This window comes from Lolium rigidum, chromosome 6 (assembly GCF_022539505.1).
Source record: "Lolium rigidum isolate FL_2022 chromosome 6, APGP_CSIRO_Lrig_0.1, whole genome shotgun sequence".
Classification (NCBI taxonomy): Eukaryota; Viridiplantae; Streptophyta; class Magnoliopsida; order Poales; family Poaceae; genus Lolium; species Lolium rigidum.
In genome coordinates this window covers 68,941,543-68,964,771 of record NC_061513.1, presented here as the reverse complement: position 1 = coordinate 68,964,771, position 23,229 = coordinate 68,941,543, and the positions used below count along the sequence as shown (strand labels likewise).

The following is a 23,229-nucleotide window of genomic DNA, read 5'->3' as shown; positions in this document are numbered from 1 at the left end:
CAGTGAATCCTTCATCGAAACTGTTTGTCAACACCTTCTGCTCCTCGTTGGGATCGACATTCTTACTTATCGAAGATACTACGATACACCCCCTACACTTGTGGGTCATCAAGACTATTTTCTGGCGCCGTTGCCGGGGAGTGAAGCGCTATTGGTAAGCGGAATTGGTAAGGAAAACCTTTACTGTTTGTGCTGATTTTATTTCTGCCTGTCTGCTATAAGTCATTATGGAGAGATCTTCTCTTCAATTTCTATTTGGGAAATCTACTACTACCGCAACGGTAGTGGATGAGGCGCCAGGTGAGGAAGTAATACCATATAAAATACCTACGAAAATTATTGAACATGTTATGGATAACCGCTATGAAGGGGATGGAACAGTCCATCCTGGTGATCATTTACTGTTTTTGCATGAATTATGCGGGTTATTCAAATGTGCATGTATTTCTATGAATGAAGTTAGGAAGAAACTATTCTCTATATCGCTGTCTGATAAAGCGGCGCATTGGTATAAATTGCTGAAGAATGGTGATTCTCTTGATTGGGAGGACATTGTGCCTTTATTTTATTCCAAATTTTATCCTCCAAGTGAAATTCATAAAGATCGGAACCGCATATATAATTTCTGGCCTCATGATGGAGAGAGTATTGCCCAAGCTTGGGGGAGATTGAAGTCTTTAATGCTCAAATGCCCCATTCATGAGCTTTCTGGTAATGTTATTATTGATAATTTCTATGCAAGACTTTCTTTTCAAGACAAGACCTTGCTGGATACTTCTTGTTCTGGATCCACGCAATAAAGAAGAGTTTAAAAGGGACCTTCTTGATCGGATCCAAGAAAATACTGAAGGTTGGGAGAACGACAAAGATAGAGAATCAGGTATAATTTATGATTATAAATGCATTGAAGCTTTTATGGATACTGATACATTTCGTAATATGGGTGCTACATATGGTCTTGATTCTCAAGTTGCTACGAACCTTTATAAAGCTTTTGCCTCTCATTATGAATTGCCTAAGAAGAATTTTGATAAGTATCATGAACCGTATAAAGATAAAATTGATTCATCTATTAATAAGTGTGTTGTAGTTGAAACTGCCGATCGTGTTATTCCCGAAGCTTATATTGAAAAAACTCCTTTTCCTCGCTAAAATGAGGGAGTACTCGTTATAAATAGTGCGGTTCATAAAAGTGAAAAGAAACCTATAGAACCTCGAAGAACAAATAAAAGTTGAACTCTGCTTGTTGCAATAGTTAAAGATCTTGTGACTCGAAAATGTAGAGGATGGTCATATTATTTTCCGTGAAGATGCTTCTAATATTGTTTCACATCCTAATAAACCCAAACAAGCTAGTGTTCCTATGATATCCGTTAGAATTGGTGATCATTGCTATTATGGTTTATGTGATATTGGTGCAAGTGTTAGTGCTATACCTTATGAGCTTTACACGGAGATTATGCACGAAATTGATTCTTGTGAACTTGAAGATATTGATGTGGTTATTCAGCTGGCTAATAGAGAAACTATTTCTCCAATTGGTATTGTTCGAGATGTGGAAGTTCTATGTGGTAAGATTAAATATCCCGCCGACTTTTTGGTACTTGGTTCTCGTCGCTAGCGATTATTGTCCTATCATTTTTGGTAGACCTTTTCTAAATACTTGTGGATCTATTATAGATTGCAAGAAAGAGAAAATTTTGACTAAATTTGTCTGGTGAATCTTATGAGTTTAACTTCTCTAAATTTACTAAAACTCCTTATAAAGCCGATTTGCCTAGTAATGATTTTAAAATGGAGCAAAGTGCGCATCTATTGTTCTTGTTCCTAATAATCCTTTGCAGCAACATTTGGAGGATAGCAAGAGTGAAGTTTTTAGGAAAGAAAGAGATGAGCTTGAGGAGATTTTTCTTCGCCAACCTATTCTCAAGCATGATTTACTGGTGGAAGACTTGGGTACAACACCGCCACCAAAGGAAGATCCTGTTTTTGATTTAAAGCCTTTGCCTGATAATCTTAAATATGCTCATACTGATGACAAGAAAATATATCCTGTTATTATTAGTTCTAAGCTTACAGAGTTTGAAGAAGAAAGATTATTGAAAATATTGAAGAAACACCGAGGTGCTATTGGCTATACTCTTGATGACTTGAAGGGGATTTCTCCCTCTATTTGCTAACATGCCATTAATATGGAAGATGATGCGAAGCCTGTTGTTGAACCTCAGCGTCGTCTAATTCCCAAGATGAAGGATGTGGTAAGAAATGAGGTATTACGACTTCTTGAAGCTGGTATTATATATCCTATTGCCGATAGTAGATGGGTTAGTCCTGTGCATTGCGTTCCTAAGAAAGGAGGAATAACTCGTTGTGCCTAATGATAATGATGAGCTCATACCTCAAAGAGTAGTTGTAGGGTATAGAATGTGCATTGATTATCGAAAAGTTAATAAAGTTACTAAGAAAGATCATTACCCTTTACCATTTATTGATCAAATGCTAGAAAGGTTATCTAAAAATACTCATTTTTGCTTTCTTGATGGTTATTCGGGTTTTCGCAAATTGTCGTTAAAGCTAAAGATCAAGAGAAAACCACTTTTACTTGTCCCTATGGAACTTATGCTTATAGGCGTATGCCTTTTGGTTTATGTAATGCTCCTGCTACTTTTCAAAGATGCATGTCTGCTATTTTTCATGGCTTTTGTGAGAGTATTGTGGAAGTATTCATGGATGATTTTTGTGTCTACGGGAATTCTTTTGATAGTTGATTGCGAAACCTTGATAAAGTTTTGCAGAGATGTGAAGAAACTAACCTTGTTCTTAATTGGGAGAAATGCCACTTTATGGTTAATGAAGGAATTGTATTGGGACATAAAATTTCCGAGAGAGGTATTGAAGTTGATAGAGCTAAAGTTGAAGCTATTGAGAAGATGCCCTATCCAAGGGATGTTAAAGGTATTCGTAGTGTTCTTGGACATGCTTGGGTTTTATAGGAGATTTATTAAAGATTTCTCCAAGATTTCAAAGCCTCTTACTAATCTTCTTCAAAAAGATGTACCTTTTGTTTTTGATGATGATTGTAAGGAAGCTTTTGAAACTCTAAAGAAAGCCTTAACAACTGCTCCTATAGTTGAACCTCCTGATTGGAATTTACCATTTGAAATTATGTGTGATGCTAGTGATTTTGCTGTAGGCGCTGTTCTTGGACAGCGGGTAGATAAAAAATTAAATGTTATTCATTATGCTAGTAAAACTCTTGATGCTGCTCAAAGAAATTATGCTACTACCGAAAAAGAATTGTTAGCCGTAGTCTTTGCTTGTGATAAATTTAGATCTTATATTGTTGATTCAAAAGTTACAATTCATACCGATCATGCCTGCAATTAGATACCTTATGACAAAGAAAGATGCTAAGCCGAGGCTTATTAGATGGGTACTTCTTTTGCAAGAATTTGATTTACATATTGTAGATAGGAAAGGTGCCGATAATCCCGTTGTCGATAATTTGTCTAGATTGGAAAATATTGCTTATGATCTTGTTCCTGTTAATGATAGTTTTCCAAATGAACAATTGGCTGTAATAAAGGTGAGCTCGCGAGACAGTCCTTGGTATGCTGATTATGCTAACTTTATTGTTTCCAAGTACTTGCCCCCAACCTTTTCAGCTCAGCAGAGGAGGAAATTCTTTTATGACTTGAGGCATTATTTCTGGGATGACCCACACTTATATAAAGAAGGAGTGGATGGTATTCTGCGAAGGTGTGTTCCCGAATATGAACAACAAGAGATATTGAGTAAATGTCATGGCGGTGCTTATGGAGGACATCACGCCGGAGATAGAACCGCGCAAAAGGTTCTACAATCAGGTTTTTATTGGCCAACTCTCTTCAAAGATGCAAGGAAGTTTATTTTATCTTGTGATGAATGTCAAAGGGTTGGTAATATCTCCGGACGCAATGAAATGCCTATGAATTATACTCTTGTTATTGAACCGTTTGATTGTTGGGGATTTGACTTCATGGGACCTTTTCCCTCTTCAAAAGGTAACACTCATATACTTGTTGCTGTTGATTATGTTACTAAATGGGTGGAAGCCATACCTACAAAAAGTGCCGATGGTGAGACCTCTTTAAAAATGCTTTTAGATATTATTTTTCCTAGATTTGGAGTACCTAGATATATTATGACCGATGGAGGTTCTCATTTTATTCATGGAGGTTTTAGAAAAACTCTTGCTAAGTATGGTATTAATCATAGAATTGCTTCCGCTTATCACCCTCAAAGTAGTGGTCAAGTAGAACTATCAAATAGAGAAATTAAATCTATCTTGCAGTAAGACCGTTAATAAATCTAGAAAGAATTGGGCTAGTAAATTGAAAGAAGCACTATGGGCTTATAGAACTGCTTATAAAAACCCCATGGGAATGTCACCTTATAAAATGGTTTACGGAAAAGCTTGTCATTTACCCTTAGAACTAGAACACAAAGCTTATCGGGCTGTTAGAGAATTAAATAAAGATCCTAAACTTGCCGGTAATAAGAGGTTGCTACAATTAAGTTCTCTAGATGAATGGAGAAGTGAAGCTTATGAAAATGCTAAACTCTTTAAAGAAAAAGTTAAAAAATGGCATGATAGAAGGATCATCAAAAGAGAGTTTAATATTGGGGATAAAGTCCTATTGTATCGGTCTCGTCTCGGATTCTTTGCGGGGAAATTACTCTCGAAATGGGAAGGACCATATGTTGTTGAGGAGGTGTATCGTTCAGGAGCAATTAAAATTAGCTCTCTCCAAGGCAATGCTACGCAAGTGGTGAATGGACAAAGACTCAAGCATTATATCTCGGGTGATTCTTATAATGTTGATGTTGATATTATTCAAGTGGAAACACCGGAGGCTTTCATCAAAGGACAAATTGACAGTCCGCCGTAACTCGACTTTGAATAGGTAACAGATCGGTAATGAAAAGTTCGCGATTTACTTTCCGAACAATATTTTTGCTGTTTTTGGAAAATATGAAAAATTACGAGATCGAAACGGAGTGGAAAAGACGCACGAGGGCGTGCCACCACAGGCCGGCGCGGGCCCCAGCCTGGCCGCGCCGACCTATGGTGGCACCGCCTCGTCGCCCTTTTCCGACTCTGGTTCGACCTGGTACTTTCCGTTTGTTCTGAAATTTTTTATTATAAAATTCCCCGGACCCCTGGAGGTCCGTATATCGATTTCTCGACGTGTTTTGTTTCGAGCTGTTTCTGCCAGGATCTATTTTCAATCTAGGAGCACCATGGCCTCCGACAACAAGGGCAAGGGGCCTTCGAAGGAAGAAGTGAAAGGGGTGTCGTCAAAACAAGAGCAACAAGCTGTGGGGAGTAAGCAAGTCTTGGTGGGATCTGTTGATACTCGACGTTCTTTCTCTCATAACTTGCTTTGACCCTTCCCCGCCGCTCTTGGCCTCGACTCTTTCCCTGTGCTGGAAGAAGCTCTACGGACTACCGATGAGTTTTGTGGTCAATACCGGGCTCTAAGAAGAGAAGTGGAGATACTCAGGGAGGAGAATCACCGACTCCGTAGAATGTTGGGATACTACTTGATGCCCGCCACAGGTTCGCCATCGCCGACTTCAGATAACAATGAATCTCTTCGAGACTTAGTGCAGATTTGCCAAGCTGAGAAGCTGAAGCTGAAGGAGATCTGTAAGAAGCGCATGAGGGATTCATCACCACTATCGCCAAAGGAGTAATCCATCATCAGTATTGGCATCCCCTTGGTTTGTTCCAAGCTTGGGGGAGTGCCACGGTATCACATTATCACTACCTTTTACTTTTTACTATCAATTAGTGTCATATCATGAGTAGGGAAGTTATCGTATAAGATGGGTTGCAGTGTGGAAGTATCTCTCCTTTAGTTTGTCTATGTATCCCTTGGTGTGAGTTATCGTTATGGAATATTAATGAGCTGAGAAGTCTTATCATTTACATATTGCACACCTTATTTTAGTTTGCAATTTCTACTATATGATTGATCTTGATTTTAGTATTGGTATCACTTTGGGAGCATTAAGTAAATCTATTTGGCTTTGGCAAACTTAGCAATGGTCAATAGCAACAACACTTTGAGTTTAAGAAGAATAGATGAAACAAATGTAGAAGATGTTATTATCTTTCTTATCGATCCTTAGCTTAGTATTCTAAAGTTAAAACTGTTTGTGCTTACAAGTAAGATGCATGATTGTTTCTATCACATGTATATTTGTTTGTTTCCCTCAACTCCTATGCTTGCTATTTAACCTTGCTAGCCAAAGACCTGTACTGAGAGGGAATACTTCTCGTGCATCCAAACTTGAACCTAAACCTATGCCATTTGTGTCCACCATATCTACCTACTGCATGGTATTGTCTGCCATTCCAAGTAAATACTTCATGTGCTACCTTTAAACAATTCAAAATTTATTACTTCTTATTTGTGTCAATGTTTTATAGCTCATGAGGAAGTATGTGGTGTTTTATCTTTCAGTCTTGTTAGGCAGCCTCCACTAATGGACTAGTGGCTTCATCCACTTATCCTATAATTTTGCAATAAGAGCCGGCAACGGGGTTCCCAGCCCCAATTAATCAACTTTCATTAATAATTCTCTTCACATGTTTTGCCCCGATTCATCGGTAAGCAACTTAATTTTGCAATAGACACTCCTCCATGGTATGAGATTGTTGGAAGGCACCCGAGGATTCGGTTAGCCATGGCTTGTGTAAGCAAAGGTTGGGGGAGTGTCATCCTTAAATAAACTAAAGTACATGTGTAAACAAAAGAGAAGAGGGATGATCTACCTTGTCGGTAGAGGTAACGTCCTTCATGGGAGCCACTCTTTGGAGGTCTCGTTTGGCAAGGGGGTTAGAGTACCCGCTACCAGTCGTTGACAACAACAAACACCTCTCAAAACTTTACTTTTATTCTCTTTATATGATTTCAAAACTGAAAAAGCTCTAGCACATGATTTAATCCTCGCTCCCTCTGCGAAGGGCCTATCTTTTACTTTATGTTGAGTCAGTAAACCTATTTCCCTCCATCTCAAGCAAGCATTTGAGTTGTTGTGATCAAACTATTATATTGTGATTTGCTTCATCATGTCTTTACTCTTTCTTGTTTAGTACAAGTTTTACCCTGAATGAATATAGCGTTGAAAGTCATCAATAATTAATATGATTGAGTATGCAAGTTTACCATAAGTTTTAATATGAGAGCGCTCGCTCAATAGATGAATATAATCTATTAAATGTTCTCCGACCAAGAACAAAGTTTGCCATCACCAATTATGATTCCTTATGCACCTTTATTTGTGATTACCTTATACTTGTTTCAAGTTGAGTTATATGAGGAAGTTGTTTACTATAATGTCTTGTGTGAATGAATATGATGCTTCTTGTCCGTATTTTGTTTATCGACTCTTCACTCCATAAACATGCGGTCCCGTTTACCGAGTTCGGCTTCGCTTGGGGACAAGCGAAGTCTAAGCTTGGGGGAGTTGATACGTCCAATTTGCATCACTATTTTATATCATAATTTGTTGTTATTCATTGATATATTTCATATTGGGACACAATACTTATGTTATTTCATCTATTTTGCATGTTTCATGATTATTTGGAGATTGAGCACCGGAGCAAGGATTCTGCTGGAAAAAGCACCGTCAGGATGCAATATTTCGGAAGATCAACTGTGGAAGGGAGTTTTACCAAAAATCCTATTTTTCCAGATGACGAAGGAAGCCGAAGGGGAGTCAGGTGGACCCAAGGTGGGCCCACACCATAGGGCGGCGCGGCCCATGGCTCCGGCCGCGCCACCATGTGGTGTGGGGCCCCTCGGCCTCTTTCGCCTCCTTTTCTTCGCGAAACCCTTCGTCCCGAAGACCTAAGCCACAGAGGAATCCTCACGAAGGGTTACAGCCGCCTCTGCGGGGCGGAGAACACCAGAGAGAAAAGAGCTCTCCGGCGGGCATGAATCCGCCGGGGAAATTCCCTCCCGGAGGGGGAAATCGACGCCATCGTCACCGCCATCGAGCTGGACATCATCTCCATCACCATCATCATCATCTCCACCATCATCACCGCCATCTCCACCGCTGGACATCGTCACCGCCGTAGCAATTTGGGTTTGATCTTGATTGTTTGATAGGGGAAACTCTCCCGATACTGATTTCTACTTGTTGTTGATGCTATTGAGTGAAACCATTGAACCAAGGTTTATGTTCAGATTGTTATTCATCATCATATCACCTCTCGATCATGTTCCATATGATGTCTTGTGAGTAGTTCGTTTAGTTCTTGAGGACATGGGTGAAGTCTAAATGTTAGCAGTGAACTATGGTTGAGTAATATTCAATGTTATGATATTTAAGTTGTGGTGTTATTCTTCTAGTGGTGTCGTGTGAACGTCGACTACACGACACTTCACCATTTATGGGCCTAGGGGAATGCATCTTGTACTCGTTTGCCAATTGCGGGGTTGCCGGAGTGACGAAACCTAAACCCCGTTGGTATATCGATGCAGGAGGGATCGCAGGATCTCGCAGTTTAAGGCTGTGGTTAGATTTATCTTAATTACTTTCTTGTAGTTGCGGATGCTTGCAAGGGGTATAATCACAAGTATGTATTAGTCCTAGGAAGGGCGGTACATTAGCATAGGTTCACCCACACAACACTTATCAAAACAATGAAGATTAATCAACCGTATGTAGCGAAAGCACTAGACTAAAATCCCGTGTGTCCTCGAGAACGTTTGGTCATTATAAGTAAACAAACCGTCTTGTCCTTTGTGCTAAAAAGGATTGGGCCACTCGCTGCAATTATTTCTCTCGCGTTTTACTTACTCGTACTTTATTCATCTGTTACATCAAAACCCCCTGAATACTTGTCTGTGAGCATTTACAGTGAATCCTTCATCGAAACTGTTTGTCAACACCTTCTGCTCCTCGTTGGGATCGACATTCTTACTTATCGAAGATACTACGATACACCCCCTACACTTGTGGGTCATCAACAACCATTCCACTTCCGTTTTGCTAAATTATCCTTAGTCAAAAGTACTTTATTATTAAGGAACCACATAAAGATTTTTATCTTCAAAGGGATCTTCAACTTCCATAAATACTTACGAAGGTAACAGTGTGCCCATTCATCATATCAACATACATAGACTTAACTGTAAACATACCAGATTCATTGAGTTTTCAAACAAACTTATCCGATTCAGATGTCAAATTGATTGTAATTAATCTTTGGCATAAATGTATCCACTGCAGCCACTTATTATCATTCAAGCCTCTTCTAAATGTAATATTAATAGGTTGCGTAGCAAGCACGGTCGACACTAACACATTCTTATGCATAATAATATTGTACAACGCCGGATATTGGTGGGATAATGGCGTATCACCCAACCACACACATCTTCCCAGAACCTCACAGAATTTCCATCCCCTACTTTAAAACAACCTCTCTTAAAGAAATCCGCTTTGACATGCATAAGACCCTTCCAGAAGGGTGAGTCTGTTGGTTTAACCTCAACTTGAGCTAAAGTTTTGTTTTTAATATACTTGTTATATAAGAGTTGTTGCCACATACCCTCCTCTGTAAGGATTTTAAACAACCATTTACTCAACAAACATCTATTCTTTAATTCCAACACCTCAATCCCTAATCCCCCTTGATCTTTTGGTCTACACAGAATACTCCATTTAGATAACCTATACTTCTTCTTATGCTCATCAGATTGCTAGAAAAAATTAGATCGATAAAAATCCAGCCTCTTCCTCACCCCAATTGGGATTTCCAAGAAGGATAGCATAAACATTGACAGACTTGTAAGAACTGAATTAATTAGAACCAATCTATCCCCGTACGATAACATTTTACTACGCCAACATCCTAATTTAGATGCAAACCGATTTTCAATGGGATTCCATTCAGCGTTCCGCAAAGTTCTATAATGTACTGGAATTTCCAAGTATTTAAGGGGTAGAGTTCCTGACTCACATCCAAAAATGTGTTTATATTGATCCTCCATATCTTTTGCCTTACCAAATGTAAAGATTTCACTCTTGTGGAAATTAATTTTCGGACTCGATAATTGTTCAAAAATGCATAGAATCAATTTCATATTAACGGCCTTAGCAACATCATGTTCCAAAAACAAAATTGTGTCATCAGCATATTGTAAAATGGAAATTCCTCCGTCAATAAGGTGCGGTAACAAACTTCCCACTTTACCTACCTCCTTCACTCTATCAATAAGAATCGCTAACATATCAGCGACAATATTAAAAAGTATTGGGGATAAAGGATCTCCCTGTCTTAAGCCTTTCCTCGTTAGAAAATTATGCCCAATCACATCATTCACTCTTATACCAACACTCCCACCTTGTACAAATTGCTTTATCCTATCACACCAAATTGGATCAAAGCCCTTCATACGAAGAACTTGTTGCAGAAAGGGCCATTTAACCTTATCATACGCCTTTTCAAAATCAATTTTAAAAATAACCCCATCTAGTTTCTTTCTATGCAGTTCATGTATAGTCTCATGAAGTACCACAACGCCTTCTAAAATGTGTCGTCCAGGAACAAAAGCCGTCTGAGAAGGTTTGATAGCTTTTTGAGCTACTTCCGAAATACGATTAGTAGCAACTTTAGTGAAAATTTTAAAGCTCACATTAAGTAAGCAAATTGGTCTATATTGTTGAATCTGAGTTGCATTTTCCTTTTTTGGTAATAATGTAATCACCCCAAAGTTCAATTTATAAAGCGGTAATTCCCCTTTCTGAAAGCTCTCAAATAAAGCCATCAGATCAAACTTAATAACCCCCCAAAAATGTTGATAAAACTCCGCAGGGAAACCATCGGATCCCGGGGCTTTATTATGTTCCATTTGAAAAATAGCATCATGAACCTCCTCCATAGAGAATTTTTTAATTAACACTTGATTCTCCTCCGCAGACAATTGCGGAATATCTTGAACTATGCTTTCATCTAGCACAACCGAACTAGGTTCAGGATTACCAAAGAGTTTTTTATAGTATTCCGAAATATAAACCCTTAAATTATCATCACCCACAATAGTTCCCTCATCTTGTTCCAGGTTGATAAATTTTCTTTTTCCCGTGTTTGCCATTAGCTATAAGGTGAAAATACTTGGTATTATCTCCCCCTTCCTGAATATATTTTACTTTTGCCCTTTGAGCCCATTTGATCTCTTCATCTCGGTGAAGTTTATTTAACTTTTCATTAGCTACCTTTAACTCATTACACTCCCCTTGAGATAGCGGTATCATTTCCGCTTTAATGTCTAACATATCTATAATACTCAATAGTTTCTCCTTCTCCTTCTTATATTTTCCACTCAATTTTTTTGCCCAGCCATGTAAAAAGCGTCGCAAATGTCTTATTTTATTTTGCCAAGTTTGAATTGGACTTTTTCCAATGGGGCCGGCTGCCCATTCCGCAGCAATAAGCTCATCGAACCCCTCTTGTTCGAGCCATGCCAACTCAAAGGAGAACCGCGGTTTTTTACCTAAATGTGCCTGAATCCCCGCATCAATCAAAAGCGGAGTATGATCAGATCCCGAGCGTGTCAAAGCCCGGACAGTTACTAAAGAAAATTTCTGTTCCCATTCCACACTCGCAAGAACCCTGTCCAATTTTTCATAAGTAGGTGTTTGTCTTCTACTAGCCCAAGTAAATTGCCGGCCCGATAACGCAATTTCTCTCAGATTCAAATTTTCAATAATTGCATTAAAAATAAAAGGCCACCGAGGATTAAAGTTATCATTGCTTTTATCCTCTGGTTTCCTCATAATATTAAAATCCCCGGCTAATAACATTGGAATTGTTTCTGATTCACAAGTCCTTACCAATTCTGCAAGGAACTTATATTTATTTTTATCTTGAGCCGCCCCATACACCGGCACTAGAAGCCATTGAAAACCATCTATTTTAGACGTAATGGACAACTTGACACAATAATCTCCACTATCTACTCTATTAACTACCAAAGTAGTTGTATTAATCCCTACCAGAATGCCACCCGACCTCCCATGTGGTGGCAAACAAAACCAAGCAAAAAATTTACCAGCAGCCAACTCCCTTAAAAAATGAACCTCAAAATTAGATCTGCCTGTTTCTAACAAGGCAATAAAATCCAGGTCATACTCCCTAATCGCGGCGGGGGCCTCTCCCCCGGGCGGCGGCTCCCCTTCCTCGCAGCGGCGGCGACGTTCTTCGGTGGGGATTCGGCGGCGGCGTGGTGGCGCGGCCCTCCCCGGCGAGTTCGGCGCCTCGGTGGTGACGAGGGGATCAGCCCCCTCCGGCGGGGCGGCCCTGCAGCGGCGCCGGCAGCCTCGGGTCCGTTGGTGGCCATGGCCATGGGCGGGGCTGCGGGGCTGAAGCGGTTGCTGCAGCGGCGTGGCGGCGCTAGGCTGCTGCTGCCGGCGCCATGGTGGTGTCGCGGTTGCAGGCTAGTTGGCCGAGGCCCCGGCGTCGGATGCGGGATTGGGTCCCCGATCTGGCCGGCGGCTGTTGCCGGTGGTGGGCACAACCCTTGCCACCGTCGATGTTCCTCTTCTCCGGGTGGTGGTGGCTAAAGCCGGCGGCTTTCATCCTCATCCCCTATCTGCTCCAGCTGCATCGGGGTTGCGGTGTATGGCTGGGCGAAAGTCCTGCTCGGCGGTGGCCGATGCTGACCACGGCGACGCCTGCGGGCGCCGTTACCTTGCTGAAGGCGTGGTCGTGGCCTTCACCGTGCCTTCCTTTACCTCTGATGCCAGGGGAAACCCTAGGTCCGGTTCACCGGACCAGGCGGCGGCGGCGCCAAGGTGTCGTTATCTTCTTGAAGACGTCGTCCAGGCCATCGAGGAGGGACCGATGTGGCTTTCGGAGTTTGGGGTTGGTGATGTGCTGCAGGTGGTGGCCGCGGCCCAAGGCTTGCGCTTCCGGGCGCAATGTACGACATGGCAGATGCTCCGTTCGATGTCTTCCCCAAGTCCGTCAAGACCCCGCCTTCTTCTCGCCGACTCCTCTAGGCGCATGAGGGAGGTACGTTGGTCCGGGTTGCCTTGGAGCCGAGATCGAGTCGGTGTTGTCTTGCTTGGTTCGTGACGCGGTCCTAAAGCCTTGTGCTCCTCTTCTCGCCATTCGTGGCAGAATGTTGGGCAAGAAGAGTCGTTTATCATCGGGTGTGTTCAGGGTTTGTTGTTTGCCGCTTGGCGTTGTATCGTGGTGTAGCGTTGTATCGTGGAGTGGAGTTGTACCGGCCGTCTTGGCCTTTCTTCTATGCGATTGATACACCTTCCAGGGTGTATTCTCGAAAAAAAACAAACAAATGTTTTCCCGGGTCTCGAAAACCTTCACTATTCCATGTCATTCCCTTAAGATTTGTCATTGTAATTTTGATGGTTTAAATCTAACACGATTACTCCTCCTAACATTATCTTTATCATAAGTCTTTTTTTTACGAGCCTTTCTCTCCTTAAATTGTAGATGGCTGATTGCATGCCTTAAATTGTGCAGCAGCCACTTTTTTCTCATTGTCAATTGTTCAGTGCAGTTTGGTTACTGTTTTTTTTTCTTTCACATGTTATGATTGTTTTGGTCTAAGAAGCTGGTCTGCGTATTCATCAGTTCCTGAAAGGAGCATTATTGGTGTTAGGAAGCAGCACCTTGCATGAGACTGAATAGTATTTCTGCTGTTAGCCATTTTTATGAAGTTTATGCTGTGAACTTGGCACCACTGTTTTATTTCTACTAGTACATTCTGATTGTGGTATCCTCTACTTGTGTCTGGTACTCTTAGGGTTATAACGGACTTTTTGCGAGAAGGCCAGTAATATAATATGAGACCATTGATCTGTGTACTAGCTGATATCATATCCTAGACTTTGGATTTATAATATGAATACACACCAGCAATACTTTTTTTCGTATGAAACATGTATTTTGTGGTTGCTGATGCCTATTAAGGTGTCATGTGGAATCCCGCCAAAATCCCACGTATGGTTCGTTTTCGCATTTTTAGTACAAATTTGGTCTTAAAATTTACACTAGAAAAGGCAAAATGAACTATAAGTTGGACTTTGGCGGGATCCCACTTGCATTGCCTATAGGTATTTACTGATGTCCTCTTCCTCAAATTTGCAGTAGACAACAAACACACTGAAGGTGTGTCAAATTGGCATCTTGATTTGCACTTGTAGCTTAAAATTAGTTGCATGTTTTCATCTAAAAAATCTGACGATACATGATTATTTTGTATTTCAGGTTGCTAGTGTGTGCATACTCATCTTCCTCTTCACGCTCTTGTATCACTTTCTAATACAGTGCTATTTTACTTAGCAGTGTTCAAATGTTCTGGCTAAAAATATTGAACTAATGTAAGATGAGTTTGTCACAGGTGCCTTTAGCAGTTTGAAGCCGAAGCAGCTTATCACTCGATGATGTGCAGCCTGGAATGCGACTCTTGTCTATTATGTCCATGTGTCTATGGCTCTGGCTACATCTACTGCAGCTGTCTTGCGGAAATCATCTAGTAATATGTTAACTGTGGTCTAGTACTTTATCTGTCTGTCTAATAGTATGTACTTGTCAACTGAAGCCGGAAATGTTTAGGTTAATTTGGTAGTGTTGCCCTTCATAATGGATTGAAATCCATCTCCAGTTTGACTTAGTGCTGACGCCAGATTTTGGTTGCCAATGCCTGGTGTTGACCTCTTATATGTTTTACCTTGTGCCGTGCTTGCCTTTGTTAGAGAAGGACACGAATTCCAGGGAGTCCGGGTTGTGCACGTGTTTATCATTGTTGATCTTGCTATTAATCACACTGGCGTACATGCTTTAATATTTCACCTTTAGTTGAAGAGTTTGTCCTGTATGTGACTGCATGCCTTAAAAAGTAAAAAAATGTGCACTTGCTGCTTTTTTGCATTTTCAGTTGTTCAGTCCATTGTGGTTCTGAATTTTCATAGGTTATGAATGTTGTGGTCTTAATAAGTGCTCCACATATTTGTCACACGCTGAGTCAAGAATCAAGTGAGCTCATGGAGTCATGGGAGATGCAATACTATTTGTGTTGTTAGTTTTTTTTACAATATTTTTGTTGTTGGCGTGATGCTACGGTATATATATCCTTATTTTTCTTGATGTACTGATTTTAGTAGGGTCATATTGGACTTTTAAAGAGATATAAACTAGTAATAATACAATATGAGACCAATTAATTTATGCTCCTTTCATGCCTTTCTTCTTTGTTAACTAGCATGCACATTTAAATTGCATCATTTTTCTCTGGTTGTGTCTGTGCATACTGCTACTACATTTACTTGTCTTATAGCATGAGCTACCTTCAAGCTTTAAACCCACAATAGGCACACTGAGAACTTAGGATAAATCATCTGATATGTCAAATCTGTAACTTGACCACACCGAAGCTTAAAACTAGTTACATATTTCCATCTAAAAAAGCTAATGTTGCTTTAAGATGATTTTGTATTTCAGATAGATTGACTGTTCAGATTTACCTTCTTCATTTGCGCTCTTCGCTTTCTTATTCTGTTTAGTATAGTGTTGTAATGACCGGGCTTAAAATATCAACTGTTCAATGAGTGTGTAGCTAATGCAGCTGATTTAACAACTGTGATGGGTTTGTGCACAGTAGTCTGAAGCAGAAGTAGCTTTGCTGGTGTACTTCAACCTGGAATGCTGGCCTTTGGAGTATGACATGACCATCTATATGGCAAAACCTATACACCGACCAGGTCGGTGGCTACCGGCCACCGCACACCCCCTGGTCGGGTATGGGCCAGGCCCATTTGTGGCTGTTTGGCCTCGTTTTTTCTTTTTTCTATTTTCTGGTTTCTTTTTTCTGTTTTCTTTTCTTTTTTCTGTTTTCAGTTTTGTTTATATTTTTTTTAGATTCGAAAATTTTGGTTTTTAAAAATTGTTCAAATTGAGAAAATGTTTAAATTAAAAATTGTTCAAATTTGATAACTGTTTAAGTTCAAATTTGAAAACTGTTCAAATTTGAAAATTGTTCAAATATGAAAATCGTTCAAATTGAAAAATTGTTCAAATTCGAAATTTTTTCATATTCAAAAAATGTTCAATTTTGAAAATTATTCGAGTTAAAAAATTGTTCAAATTTCGAATTTTGAAAAATATTCAAATCCAAAAACTGTTCAAATTTAAAAACTGTTTTAATTTCAGAAAACTGTTCAAATTTTATGGAAAACTTTTTCTCAAAAAAAGTTTTTAAAAGTGTTAGATTTTAAAAAACGAAAATATAAACAGAAAAGAAAAAACAGAAAAGAAGGAAGAAAAAGGAAAAAAAACTCACCTGATGCAATGGGCCGCGGCCCACTAAATTACTGGATCGTGGGGGGTGTGCGGTGCCTTCCACCCACCGACCAGGTCGGTGGCGAGGAGGTCCCCATCTATATTGGCTGCTGTTGTGAATTGAAGACTGGACCTGTAGAAATTATCTTATGTGCCCACTCTGGCGTTATTTTGAGCTATCTAATATGTACTGAACTCTGAAATGCTTGGATTAGTTCGTCATTGTTCATGTTGGAATTTGTTCATATCACCCCTGCCCTCTTAGATGTTATATGGTTTGTTATGGTCCATCGCAAATATTGCTCGCCCAATACCCATACTCATCTGCATGACGAACAGCCTGAGCCAACTCCTGAGTCTCGGAGTGGAGGAATTCGCTAGGCTGTTTGCAAATTAGCCGTTGTTTCAGTGACCATGTATTGCGAGACAAACGTCGCTCTGTCTCCTGGCGCCATGAGCTATCTGAATACCTTCTTCCCTCGCTGCATCTCAGAGATAGTCCCTCCATGTCTGAAACTTTGCTCGCAGATGGGAAAGCTCAAAATGACTGAAAAAATCATCAGGAGCAAAGGTGATTACCGAACTAGTTACATTGTACCATCATTATTAGCTTATTACTTGGCAAGAAACCAGTCTGTGACGGTCTTGTTTTGGATTACAAGCATATAAACAAACACAGAGCCGTTAACGCTTCTTGGTTCCTTGCACGGTGTCACATTTTTTACAATGAAGAAAGGAGAGCCACATGATCCTTTGGCTCTTGGGGAGGTGGAGCGCTGGAATTGGGGGCGCTCGCTGGCTACGGTGGTTGTAGGAAACCCTAGGAATCATTTTGTATTTCTCGTTCTTTTTAAGATTTCTATAAATTCTAGATAATCATTTTATCCCTTTTTTTAGTTTCCACATGTAACTTGATTTTCGATTAATGAAATATGTGGTTGCTCTCAAGAAATTTTTTTCTTATGTAACAATACCTAAAAAAACTGCTTCCCCATTTGATCCTGTAGAAAAGACTTTCCCTATTTGACACTTAGTCAAAATTTCTTGCTTATTCCCTAATATGACATCGCCGTCCACCCCGTTAGAGCATCTCCACTCGTTTGCCCTCCCCACGCTGAAATCCGGGGAAATTTACGTTCGGATTGGACGTAAATTTGGCGTGGGGAGGACTAGTTTCCCAGGCGCGATATCAGGCGAAGACGCCGATCTAAATTTGAAAAACGGAAACTTGACAAAATACGGCAAAAAACGATTGAATTTAGACTAACTTTAATGATATTTACTATATAGAGGACGAAGTTCATACATAGGGGCCGAATTCGACTATATTTCGAATTCGGCTATATCCCAGGGGAATACAACTCTAAATATTAAAACACGGCGCTCTACATGCCAAAATGGCGGTAGAACACCGTGTAGTCGCCGTCGCGGCCGGCGCCATCATCGTCGGAGCCGTCGTCGTCGAACTGCGGCGGCGCCGACGCCGCCTGGCTGCTGCCTTGGCCGGCGTCTCCCCACCGGCCACTGGTGCGAGACGGAGACGGCGATGGCTTGTACCAGTCGTCGTCGGACTCCTCGAGGTCGATGACGGGGACGGCGACGCCGGATGGAGGAGTCGCAGGCCGGCGGTAGCGAGCGACGTCCTCGAGGATCCTCGCCTGCCTCTCCGCCTCCTCCTTCTCCCAATGCTCCCGCCTGGTCGAGGGGCATGGCGTTCTCGGCGGGGACGAGGTCCTGGAGGGACCTCGCCATGACGGCCTCGAGGATGGCGGCGTCCTCGGCGCTTTCGGCCTCCTCCACCTTCACCTTCGCCGGCTTGCACTTCCGCTCGCAGGAGGTGTCGGGTTCGCGCTTGGGGCAGAGCCGTCCTTGTGCCCTCGAGGGCTCGCGGATGACGATCCCGCCGCTGCCGCGCGCGCGGGTGCTCGGCGGGGAAGACGGTTACTTTTTCACCGGCGCCCAAGATGGCGCCGACCTGGAGATCGACCTCGACGCCGAACCGGACGACGACGAACTGGCAGCCATGTGCCGTGGCTGCCGACCGCTACCCGGCGGCGGGCGGCCGATGCCCTCGACAGCGGGGGCATCGTCATAAGGGGGAAGTTGCCGCCCTCGATGTGCTCGAGGACGGCCTGGAGCGTCCGGCCCGGCACGCTCCACCACCGCTTGCGTCCGGCGGTGTTGTTGCGCGGAGGCGAAGGCGGCGGGCCGTCGTACGCGGCGAGCTCCTGCTCCAACCGGCGAAGGAAGTAGGAGTTCCACGCCGTCAGGTTGTCGGGGTGGTAGCGTGGCTCGGCGCGGTCCTGGTTCGACAATGTTAGTCGGACCTCCTCGATGGCGGCTTCGAGGGCGCGTCCCTGGGGCGGCGGCGGGATTGGCACGCCGCCCGCACTTAGCCGCCACCCGCCGCCGGGAGGCCTCGTGTCCGACGGGCAGGGGTACCCCGCCTGGTGGAGGAGGTGCCCATCCCACGCGTGGAGCGACCGGCGGGGGAAGCCGTTGTTGGCCGCGCCGTCTTCGTCGTTGAACGTCATGGATCTCGTCGAGGGTCGAGGGAAGGAAGAGGAAGAGGAAGGGTGGTGCGACGCGTCGCGGCGAGCGGGGTATTTAGGCGGGGCTGGAGCCGGCGATTTAATGCCGCGTGGATGCTATGCGTCCGCGGCGAGCTGACCGGCGGCAGCCTTTGCTGCGCGCGGAAGACGATGCATCTGTCGCTGATCGGCCGGGTCCATCTCTCGCGCGGAAGCCGAAGCGAAAGCGCGGGAGAGAAATCTTGGCGTTTCGCGCGCTTTCGCTTCGTCTGGAGTCCCCGAGCGCGCCTTGGGGAACCGGGGATGGCGTGGGCTCGCCAGATGTATTTAGGCGCAAATCCGGAGAAAAACGAGAAATCGGGAGCGCGACTGGGCCGAAATTCGCCGTCCAGATGTACGGCGCTGGGGCCAAGTCGGGGAGACGAGTGGGATGCTCTTACACTGCCGTCAGTTTTTCTTTTCACGGACAAAAATACCCCTCCCTTAGTCATTAGGCGACGCTCGGATACGGAGAAGCGCCGCACAGCTCACTAATCCGTGCGGCGGAAAAAACACCTGTCTCTTAAAGGGCCACGCGCTATGATTGTACTGCATGTTCTTTATCCCCTCGTGTACAGCTCTCAACCACTCATTCTCTCTCTCCAAAACAAACCACGGAAGCATCGCGCAGGAAGGTTCGAGGAGGTCGCTGGCTCGCCGCCGCCGGGAGAGTCCGCCCCCGCCGGATTGGCTTCAAGGCCGCCGCCGCCATCGGATTGGCTCCAAGGCCGCTGCCGCCGGGAACACGCCGGGGGAGGTCGCCGCCGTCGGGCTGGCTTCAAGGCCGCCGCCACCGTCGGGCACGCGCCAGGGGAGGCCTCCGCCATCGCGCTGCCATCGAGGGAGGCCGCCGCCGCCGGGAACGCTCCGGCGCTGGCCTCCGCCGTCGACTACGGGCCGGGGGAGGCCGCCGCAGCCGGGAACGCTCCGGGGGAGGCCGCTGCCGCCGGGCACGAGCCGGGGGAGGCCGCCGCTGTGCACTCCTCGAGGGAGACCGCCGCTGTGCACGCGGTAGTGAGGCTGTTCCCGAAACGAGCTTGTGGAGGTTGACGACGAGCAAGCAGCGGGGATGTCGTCGAGCACGCCACGTTGCCGTGGATGGGGACATGGTGCTCAGTAATTGTTTGCTCATTTTAATCTGGCAATTGTGCCTAATTAATCTTGATGTTTGATTTTTGGTGTTCCTTTTGGTTCTGCTTAGTCGACTATTTATCTGGCAGCCGTAAGTAATTAATATGGCTAGCATGGCTAATTAATCTGGTAATTATTTTTGTCAAAGAACCTGATAATTGTTTAGGTAAAAATTCTGGATAATGAATCTGGCAATGGTGGATAGTTATTCTGGTAATTGCGGTTTTGCCAAGAACACTTTGCTAGTACTTGATATTTGTGGCTAATTTATCTGGTAATTGTTAGAGATAATCTGGTAGTTGCTTTTTATAAACATCATGTTTATTTGCGTAGGCAGTGATGTTCAGCAAGTGACCATAATCAAAGACCCGGAAGCAAAAAACTGAACCTATGTAATACTTAGTACTAATTTTGCCTGATCTGCCACGGGGGTGGGGTTTTTTTGGTGTTCCTTTTGGCGAGTAGGCATAATTAATCAGGCAATTAACATGAACCTAATTAATATGGCAATTACTAACATTATACACCGATTTGTGATCAGGAACTTGATCTTGTTAAAAACATGTGGCCCAGAATTTTCTAGCTCGCTGCTTCTCCTGACAACTGATAGACTGCGCATATAATTTTATCACTAAATAACTGGATGCATGGGCTGACATGGGCTGACACATTGGAATCTCTCCTGCGTGGAAGGCCGCCGCACGGAAAGACTTTTATGCGGCGCCGCCGCGTAGCAACGTTCAAGAAAGATCTAACCCGTTTACTGTCGTCCCTGTCTGTCCCCGGCTCGAGCCGCCGGCGGCGGCTCATAGATAGAAGCAGCGGCGAGACGCGATAGTTATGTGAGACTAGGGGGTGGCTGTGGTGGGCGGCCAGGTTGGATTCAAGGGTATGGATGGCGAGCCCAGCGTGCCGGCGGAGGGCTGGCAAGGCGCGGCGGCGCCGTCGTCGTGGTCGGCGACGAGGGGCTCGGCCGGTGCACCCTCGTGACAGCGCTCCAGCACTGCCTCCTCCGCCAGCGTCGTCGCGGAACCTTGGGTGGAGGGTGGAGCTGCGTCGACATCACCATCTCCGCGAGCGCGAGTGACTGCAACGAGCGTCGCCTCCTCCTCCATTATATAAACATATAATGGTATGTTTATATGATCGTTCCAGATAAGTTTGTATGATTAGTTTTTTGTGATTTGTTTCTGTGGTTTCCTTTTCGATCTGAATTCATTTCCAATTTTTTTAATGAATACTGAACGAATCTTCCGATTTGCTCCTATACGAAATTACTTTTGTTTGTATCTGTTGGATCTTGCATGTATCAAGTTTCTTCAAAGATCTTCTAAAAAAAAGTTTCTTCAAAGATTATCGCTAGGATCTTTGTATGAATATTTCTGTGGTGGATCTTCACCTCTATGATCTGGGACGGTAAGGGAATGAATGAAAATGAAAAAATATTTGATACCTTCGTAAATACTCAGCTAATTGTGCATTTCCATAAAAAAATAATACTACAAGAGAAAATACCCGCAATGTTGTGAAGGAGAAACTACGTGCTGTACCTGAAACTATATCTGGTGAATGTGAACATGGATGACATGTGTGAACCTGGATGCTTATGACACTAGTAGATGTTGTTGTGCGGTCTATTCTCCATATACGTACGAACTGTGTGCGGGAATATGGGGTGGGGAGATTTCGCCCAACTTTTGAGCCTTTTGAACTAAACTCTGAGGAGGAATTTTTCCAGTTAACATATGTAAGTCGGTTCTATGACCAAATGTACAGGTCTTATTTGGTCGTTTAGCCGTGAACAAATATGTCACAGTATTCTTGCTTGTTTTTACAAAAAAAAGGTCACATAGTGCACCAGGGGTAAATGCGTCTTTTCATATCGCTGTTTAACACCGGCAGTGCTCGAAAAATGAACTAGAGTGTCATATTAGGTAACAAATTCTGGCAAGGTGTCAAATAGTGCAGAAAAACATTTCCAGGGTCAAATAGGGAAGCAGATTTTTAGGTAGTCTAAAATAAGGAATTATCTGAAAACCCCAAATCCTCTCTCCATTCCCCATTCCCCATTCCCAGATCCAATAGCCGACCGAGGGGTGAGGGCGACATGAGCCACCGCCGCGGCCGACGACTCTCGTCGGCATCGCCGGAATTGGCGAATCCACTGGATGATGATGACCTCCTCCACGAGATCATGTTGCGCCTCCCGCCGCAGCCGCCTTACCTCTTACGTGCGTCCATCGTCTCCAAGCGCTGGCGCCGCCTCGCCACCGACCGCAAGTTCCTTCGCCGCTTCCGCATCCACCACCGGAAGCCTCCCCTCCTTGGTGATTTCTCGTACCAACACGGAAAATTGTCCTTCAGATCCTACCTTGATCCGCCCTACCACATCCCTTCCGAGCGTTTCACCCTGCGACCCAGCGGCAGCGAGCAATGGACGTGCCTCGACTGCCGCCACGGATTCCTACTCTTTGATGACTGGATATCGAGTCAGGTAATTGTGTGGAACCCCATCACTGATGACCTCCACATCGTTCCCTATCCACTGCAGTTCCACGAATCTAGGATTGTGCTAATCCAGAGTGGGGCGGTGCTCTGTGCTGCTGCCGACCAGGGCCATGTGCATGGCGCCTGCCACTCGAGCCCTTTCAAAGTGGTCGCGCTGAGCAGCTACCCGCACAAAGATGAAGCCGTCAATGAAATTATCACCTTCGCAAGCGTTTACTCTTCAGCTGTTGGCATATGGAGTGATCTCGTATCAACAACACTTCCGTGGAGCGCTATAAAGTTTCCAATTCGCAGCACACTTGTCGGTAACACCCTTCACTGGCTGCTTGCGATGAATACCACTGGTATACTTGAGTTTGATTTGGATGCACAGAGGCTCGCTGTGACCAATACGCCTCTTTGTGCTCCTCCTTCCGATCACAATGTTGGGATCATCCAGTCAGAGGATGGCGGTGTTGGCTTAGCTGCATTGTCTGGCCCTCGTTACCACCCCTGTTTGCAAATGTGGGACAGGAAGGTCGATTCTCATGGAGTTATCACATGGGTCACTACAAGAAAAGTTCTGATAGACAACGTCTCAAAATCGTCCGCTAAGGGGTATTTTTCGTCGCCTATGGGCATAACCCGACGATATGGGTTCTGTTGTGG

General features: G+C 43.9%; 1 protein-coding gene and 1 long non-coding RNA gene across 2 annotated transcripts in view; both read left to right on the top strand.

Moving 5' to 3' along the window:
- Nucleotides 1–21,079: 21,079 nt before the first annotated feature.
- The window catches only part of LOC124659724, a 4,187-nt gene continuing 2,037 nt past the window's right edge, over nt 21,080–23,229 (top strand). Inside the window, exon 1 of the long non-coding RNA XR_006989677.1 lies at nt 21,080–21,205. This is a non-coding gene — a long non-coding RNA (uncharacterized LOC124659724). The remainder of the gene's footprint in view (nt 21,206–23,229) is intronic.
- Nucleotides 21,427–23,229, top strand: part of LOC124659720 — a 2,176-nt gene continuing 373 nt past the window's right edge. Inside the window, exon 1 of the mRNA XM_047197543.1 lies at nt 21,427–23,125. Coding sequence (XP_047053499.1) covers nt 22,181–23,125 — 945 coding nt within the window. The 5' untranslated portion in view covers nt 21,427–22,180. The remainder of the gene's footprint in view (nt 23,126–23,229) is intronic.